The sequence below is a fragment of the Tasmannia lanceolata genome, unplaced genomic scaffold (genome assembly GCF_043159265.1).
Source record: "Tasmannia lanceolata isolate RefF3 unplaced genomic scaffold, GAP_Taslan_0.1 ptg000020l, whole genome shotgun sequence".
NCBI lineage: Eukaryota > Viridiplantae > Streptophyta > Magnoliopsida > Canellales > Winteraceae > Tasmannia > Tasmannia lanceolata.
In genome coordinates this window covers 28,770,049-28,777,091 of record NW_027518697.1, presented here as the reverse complement: position 1 = coordinate 28,777,091, position 7,043 = coordinate 28,770,049, and the positions used below count along the sequence as shown (strand labels likewise).

The following is a 7,043-nucleotide window of genomic DNA, read 5'->3' as shown; positions in this document are numbered from 1 at the left end:
CTCAGGAGATAAAATTTTGCCAATTCGTATTTCCCGAATTAAGGTTTCATCACCTATATTTACGGTTTCAATTTCCTCTTCAAGTGGTTTAGCGCGGCGACTCTCCTCTTGTTGAATCATATGCTTGATTTCAAGGGGAGTTTCATCGGCTTCCTCATTAGAGGGGGAGTCTTGATTGTTATTATTACTTACTTGATCAGGTTTAGAAGCAGAATCAGCAGAAGAAACAAGTATAGGAATATAAGCAAAAGAGTCTTTTATTTCATCAGAATCAATGATTACATCAGATGACTCGCCCACATCAGGCGTTACAGACTCTGAAACAGAATAAAAAAATAAGTCGACATCAGTATCGACACAATGAGAAATATGTACAGACGAGGAATCAATGAATATATCCTCAGACTCGGACTCAATGCCACCAGGAACAGACTCGTCACCCACTCCAGAGGTAGACCCGACCTCTACAGTACCTGCATCAAAAGAAAAGTTAGAAATGACAGACTCTGGGACGGACTCAGAAACTGACACATACTTTGAAACAACTGACTCTTTTGAAGGGACTGGAATATACTGAAGGACTACATGGGGTATAACCTGTGAGGTCCAGTTATCCAGAGGTCCCTCGGCTGGGGTGATATAGTCCTCTGGGTTCAGAAAAGGTGCATCTCTTCCAATCATAGCTATGACTGGTGCCTCGACCTGAAACAGAGAATCTAGGAGATCTGGCTCAAAATTCTCAACCCAGTCTGAATCTGGTTCCTCTGTCATACCTGCTTCTGCAATTTGCTTACTGAAAAAGTCTGCTGGTAGTTCATCTGCGAAGAAGATCTCAAGACCTGGCAGCTTTACCCCATTCTCATCATACCATGGCTCTGAAAAACCGTAATAAGGGCAATCGGCTCCCTCTTTCCGGAATCTGCCATTCATGATCATACTGAACGGTCCCATTGGAAATTATAAACCCTTGCGGCGACACTCAGCCCATTTGAACATGTAAGCTCTCATTTCTTGCATCTCCTTGCGAGTTGGCTTGTATCCCAACCCAAATAATCCATCAACCGCTTTCAACTCAGGCCGCTCAGTCGGACCCTGCATATTCTTTCCCAAACCTGCCCCTGGGAGATACCCAAATCGGCGCATAATCTTAACTACCCGAGTATTAGTGCTGGAGAGAAACTTAATTTCTTCACTCATAGCCTCTTTCATGGTGATAGCCGAAACCTCCACTGAAAATCCTGTCAGACTGATATCTCTTGTGTTTTCAGTAACAAGCTCTTGAGATATTTGTCCGACTTCTGGCTCGGGATCTCCCTTGACTGTGATCACCCGGTTGTTTCGAATGAATTTCAGTTTTTGATGAAGTGTGGAAGGGATAACTCCAACCTTATGCAACCAAGGTCGACCAAGCAAGAGACAAAAGGAAGTCTTGATATCCAATACTTGGAATTCAATGTCAAAGGTTTCTCCTCCGATGACAATCTCAGTAGCCAAAGTTCCAATCACATCCCTTCGGGTACCATCATATGCTAGTATACCTTGCTCAGATGGAATAAAGTCTTCAGGCCCAAACCCCAGAGTAGTGGCAGTGCTCAAAGGACACACGTTCAGAGCTGATCCATTGTCTACCAATACTTCGGAAACTTTCTTCCTGTTGCACAGTAGAGTAATCTTGAGAGGACGAGTATGGTCCTTCCCTTCTGACGGCAAATCTTCGTCTGAGAAAGACAAAGCTTTTGAAGCTTTGGTCATGGCTACTAGACCGACCAACTCATCTGGAGTAATCTCAACAGATACTTGGGACGAGTTCAGCTCACGAAGTACAACCTGTCTGTGCTTCGGCGATGCCATCAATAAACCCCAAATGGACACATTAGCTTGTGTCTTCTTGAGCTGATTCAACAAGTTGTCTTCTTCTTCCTCAAGCCTCTGTTTCTGTTTCTGATTGTCAACTGCTCTTGCAACCTCAGCAGGATTATCAACTCTGAGTTCAGCTGGTTTGAAGACTCGTCCACCACGTGTGACATGGCGGAGCTCATCGCATTGATCGTTCAAGAGCAACAGATCTTCATCATCTATCTTAAGGATGTATGGGGTTTGCATCTCTTCTTCCTCATCATCACTCATCCTTAAGACATATAGAGATTCGCTTTCTTTCTTTTCATCCTCACACTGGAGAATGTAGGATTGGTTTGATGGCCCAGCCACATCAAGGTCATTCCAGGATAAGACATATGGCCTTTCGGATTCTGCCCACTGATCTTCTTCTTCAAATTTCCAGACATAGGGTTCTTCGGATTCCACAGCACATATGAAGGAAGCCGGATCAATGACAGACTCCTCGGCGCAAATGACATTGACCGAGGATGGAGGCGGCATTGCATGCGTAGGAAGGGGGTTTCTAGTTACATTTGGTAACTCGATTGACAGTTCCTTCCTATCGATCATGTTCTGAATTTGGTGTTTCAAAGCTAAACACCTGTCAGTGATATGGCCCGTGTTGCGGTGATAATCATAGAACTGATCCTCTCTCCAGGATCTCGGCAACGGGTTGGGAGGAGGCTTAATGTCAGGCAGCTTGATCTTCCTGTCCTTCAACAACTTCTTCAAAGCTACGGACAAAGAATATGGAAGGGGATCAAAATGACGAGGAGGTTTCTGCTCCATCGGCGGCCTTCTCACTTCAGTGACTACCCTGGGTGGGGGCCTGACATAATTGACATTATGTACTTCCTTTGGCGCCATCACAGGTCGCTTCCCCTCTCGAACATCAGACGGAATTCTTGATCTCAGGCCTTTAGCCAATGCATCTTCTATCTGGGTCCCAGTTTTAATGAGATGGTTGAAATCAAGGAAATACTGAATAGCCATATGATGGTAATATTGTGGTGACAGATTTTTCACCACAATTTTGATTTGTTCCTCATCTGACAAACGATGAGTCATTTGCGCGGCTTTCCTTCTCCATCTGCGGATGAAGGAAGTAAAAGTTTCATTGTGACCTTGCTTCAGCGCTTTCAAATCTCTCTTAGTTATATCGATCCCCTCTTCCATAGAGAATTGTTCGACGAACCTATTTGCAATATTCTCTAGAGTTCGGATCTCCTCTGATTTCAAACTCAGGAACCACTTCTTAGCTGTTCCGACAAGGGATCTAGGGAATAGAAGAGCAACTTGCTCTGGAGATAAACCATGTTGTTGTAGAAGTGGAAGAACTGACATCAAATGGCTCCTAGGACACCCGGTCCCATCGTATTTATCCATGTCCGGAACTTTGAATCTAGGAGGCAATGTGACTCCTGGATACAACATAATATCGGCCATGTTCAACTTTTTCGGGCCTTGAAATTTTATGTTTTCCACCTCTCGGACCAACATATCCATTCTGTCCGCTATCGCTTTGCCCTCATTGGCTCTATCTAGATTAGGATGATAATTCTCTTCTGCATACTGCCCATCTTCGAAATCGTCTTCGACATTCAAAACTGCAGGCCTGGCCATTGCAGGAGGGGGAGGAGGTATAGCTGAAGGGTGCTGAGCTACATGCTCCTTGGAGGTAGATTCTCTATCATTTTTCAGACGAGCTATCTCCTCATTCATGTTATTCATCTGTTGAAGCATAGCCTTCATCATCTCACTCATCTCGGCCAAAGCACTTCCAGAGTCGGCCATCTGTGCAATAGGAAATTGGACGGGCGAAGGGATTTCCTGGAGATTGGAGAAAGGTAACGCAGGAGAGGTAAAAGAAATTGGTGAGGAAGAAAATCGACTCAGCCTGGAATCAGCGGACTGACGGGACCAGGTTGATTTTGAAACAAGGGTTTTCTTAGGAGCAATGGCTGCTCAATCAAGAATCCTGATATGGAAATATAAACACTAGATTAAAAATTTAATAATTGAGATAAACTATTCTCATCAAATAATGACAAGAGAAACAGAAAACACACTTTCATTGATAAGAAATTTGGGATTACAATTGATGAAAACATCAGTCTTTGATTTCAATTAGATAAACAAATGGTAATTGAAGAAATCAATACGACAAAAAATATGATAAGGTCTTCAAGGTCTTTCGATACGGGCTCTCTTTCCCTCGGGTTCTTCTGAAAAATCATTCCGCTCGATCTTAGACGATAGAGCAAATCTCTGACTGATGACTTTGTTTCTCCAGGCAGTTACAATAGACTGGATGAGATCAGGAGTAAGTTTCTCGCAAAGAGGAGGAGTTACGATTCTGGGAGGATATGGCTTTCCCGTAATCTGGTAAAGCAAACGCATGGGTGCGTAGAAGGTTGATTTTTCCAAACCCATAAGATATACAAAGGAATATGGGTAAGTACTAGTAATGACCTGAAGGCATGAATGACTCACCATATGAAGTTGGTCATGGTCTACATGCTGCAACCAATGGTGCCATTCGTCAATGGATTGGGGTTGGTTGGCCATTGATTGCCATGACTAATGATCCTTAAGGGTATACTTAATGGAATTTTGTGGCTTAAGAATAGTAAGCTTTTCACAAAGCCACAAATAAAGCAGTTTAGCACACCCATAGAAACTATTTTGGACTTTTGAAGGATCAATACGATCTAGTCCTAAGATAGTTTATGCTAACATAGTAGGAATAGGATTTCTTCCTTTGTTAATCTGGTCTACTATGCTCAGCAAAGCCAATGGGGCAACACGGGGGTCGCCACGAATGATATGGCGAGCAAAAACTCCAAAGATCAAGGCACTACGCCGACAGCTTTGGAAACGGGAGTTAGTAGGGTCAGTGTTTTTAGAAAAAATTTCAATAAGGATATGGACCTCTACATGCGTGCCTTTGAAGCAAGGTAAGGCATCAACGATATCATTTTTGAATAACCCGCAAAAGAGGGAATTAGAAGAGTTTATGTTTGCAGGTTGAATCCAGAGTCCTTCAGATGTGATCTCTAGCAAGGCGCACCAATCTTCAAAGATTGGGCAAAGTTCAAAGGAACCGAATCGAAACACATGAAGAATGGGATCCCAAAGCTTTGCAACTGCCTGAAGAAATTTCCAATTTATACCAGATACGCTCAAGTAATTGAACATGCTTATGAATCGATCGATCATGCTTCGCTCATGCTCACGCGGAAGGGTTCTGATGACTTCACTTATCCAAATCTTCAACATATTATTCGACATGATTGAACCTGACATTCAGATAAGATAGAGACTATGAAGGAATAAGAAGGACCTTGCAAATGATAAGAATAATTTGACAATCATTTATATAGGAAGGATACGATTGGTGACAATGGATTTTTCATCTATGATCAGAATGATCAACAGATCAGAAAATAGAACACAGTCATGGAATGACAGAAGTAGGTCATAGGCTGGATCTAAATCTGGCGATGAATATTAACTTTACGATCAAGGAGATCAAGATGATAGATCATGGTCATGAGGATAACAAAGAAGTCATCGGCCAGATCTCAAAACGAAACAGGTAGACAACAAATATATGGACAAATTGAATCTATGATACAACACAAGAATGGTTATCCTCCAAAAAAAGATAACAAAATAGATTATGACCAATAATGACATGTATGGGTCACTGACGAAAGAACGTGAACGTAATTGATCAAATCAGAGATTCCCATTAAGAGTGAACTTTTAAGCTAACTGATACTGAAAATGGGAATCGAAACAATGCAAACTGACTCTAAAGACTAGCAGTCACGTTCAAAATGATTTGGATAAAATCCGACAGCATAACGGCTATAAAGGGAGGTCATGGTAAAGTAAACTCATGAGGCAATGATAAGATAGGCTCATGGTTATCTAACTCTATCCACAAAAGGTTCTAGGTAAAATTTGACAGCATGACAGTGCTACAAAAGGGTATATGGGTAAAAAAAAATAGTAATGTAGCACTCTGAACAAGAATACTAATCATCTCAAAATGACAGTGTTATGAGAAGAAGGTAATTGGATAAAACTTGACCAAAGTTGAGTCTATGTGACACAGGGTCTAATCCAATAGCTGAAAGATCGAATGACAGATCATGACTATGGTAAGGCAAGTAAGAGTCATAGATTAGATCTGAAACTGGATAATGAGTGGATGTAACCCACTGAATTGAATAAGGAACTCTAATTAAAGAGAGAAAGGGAGAACCCTAATCTAAAAAAAAATCAATACATATATATATATATATATACATATATATCCTAACCAGGGGCACCAGCCCTAAATATATCCAAACAGAGTCAAGATACTTGACTCAAGACAGACATGTGAGTGTACTAGGACCGCATTGTAACCACATAAGGTGAGTTACAATAATCTATACACAGGACAAGGTTCCTAAATCTAGGTTCCAACATGTGTAAGTAACACATGTTCGCTCCTATATGAATAAAATACATATATAAGTACAAGCAAGTCCTAATTGGGTTTTTACTAGGTTAGCAAATATACTCATGTACATAATATATGTAAAAGGAAAGTAGAGCTCCGGACTCAATCAGGTACTATGCATATGATCCATACTTAGTATGTATAACACAAGTGCACCGAGTGCTATACATAGTATGTTCATTGCTCATCGGCTGCTGTAAACACAAGTGCACCGAGTGTTTACGGGTGCAGCACGAGCACATAGCTTGGAAATAGATACAACAGCACCAACAGGGTAATGACATCCCATGTGGCACGCATTGTTTCTATCCCGTGGAGCCAATTATAATAAAATCAATAAAAGAAAATAAAGAACAAAATGATGTATGTCTCTGTGCAGTGTGTGAATCCCTTGTTTTAAACACCTATTTGGTGCCCCTGGATTCTAAGCGATTGAATTCCAATTTATAATGATTTAAGCTCAAAATTCTTCAAAATTAGTAACAAATGGCATTTTAACAGAGTTAGGCAATATCTCGAAAAAGATTATCCCCAGCAGAGTCGCCAGCCTGTGGACCCCGATCCGAGAGAGGCGGCGGGGACGTGTGCCCCCACGCGAGTCAGTCTCAGGATCATCCACGTGAATGGAGAGCTCTACCAAGGAACTCTC

General features: G+C 41.7%; 1 protein-coding gene across 1 annotated transcript; it reads right to left on the bottom strand.

The window, feature by feature from the left end:
* Positions 1-957: 957 nt before the first annotated feature.
* On the bottom strand, positions 958-3,600 carry LOC143853944 (uncharacterized). Its single transcript, XM_077363639.1, has 3 exons — positions 3,074-3,600; positions 1,444-2,968; positions 958-1,092 (listed from the first exon to the last, which is right to left on the bottom strand). Exons 1-3 carry the CDS (start codon positions 3,598-3,600, stop codon positions 958-960), a joined length of 2,187 nt encoding a protein of 728 aa, XP_077219754.1.
* Between the last annotated feature and the right edge of the window lie 3,443 nt (positions 3,601-7,043).

Coding starts and splice junctions, on each gene's coding strand:
- LOC143853944 (XM_077363639.1), bottom strand. CDS start 3,600: ATGAATGAGGAGATAGCTCGTCTGAAAAATGATAGAGAATCTACCTCC. Junction 2,969..3,073: donor CTAGAGAATATTGCAAATAG/GTTCGTCGAACA, acceptor CTTCATCCGCAG/ATGGAGAAGGAAAGCCGCGC. Junction 1,093..1,443: donor CCTTTGACATTGAATTCCAA/GTATTGGATATC, acceptor AAGAATATGCAG/GGTCCGACTGAGCGGCCTGA.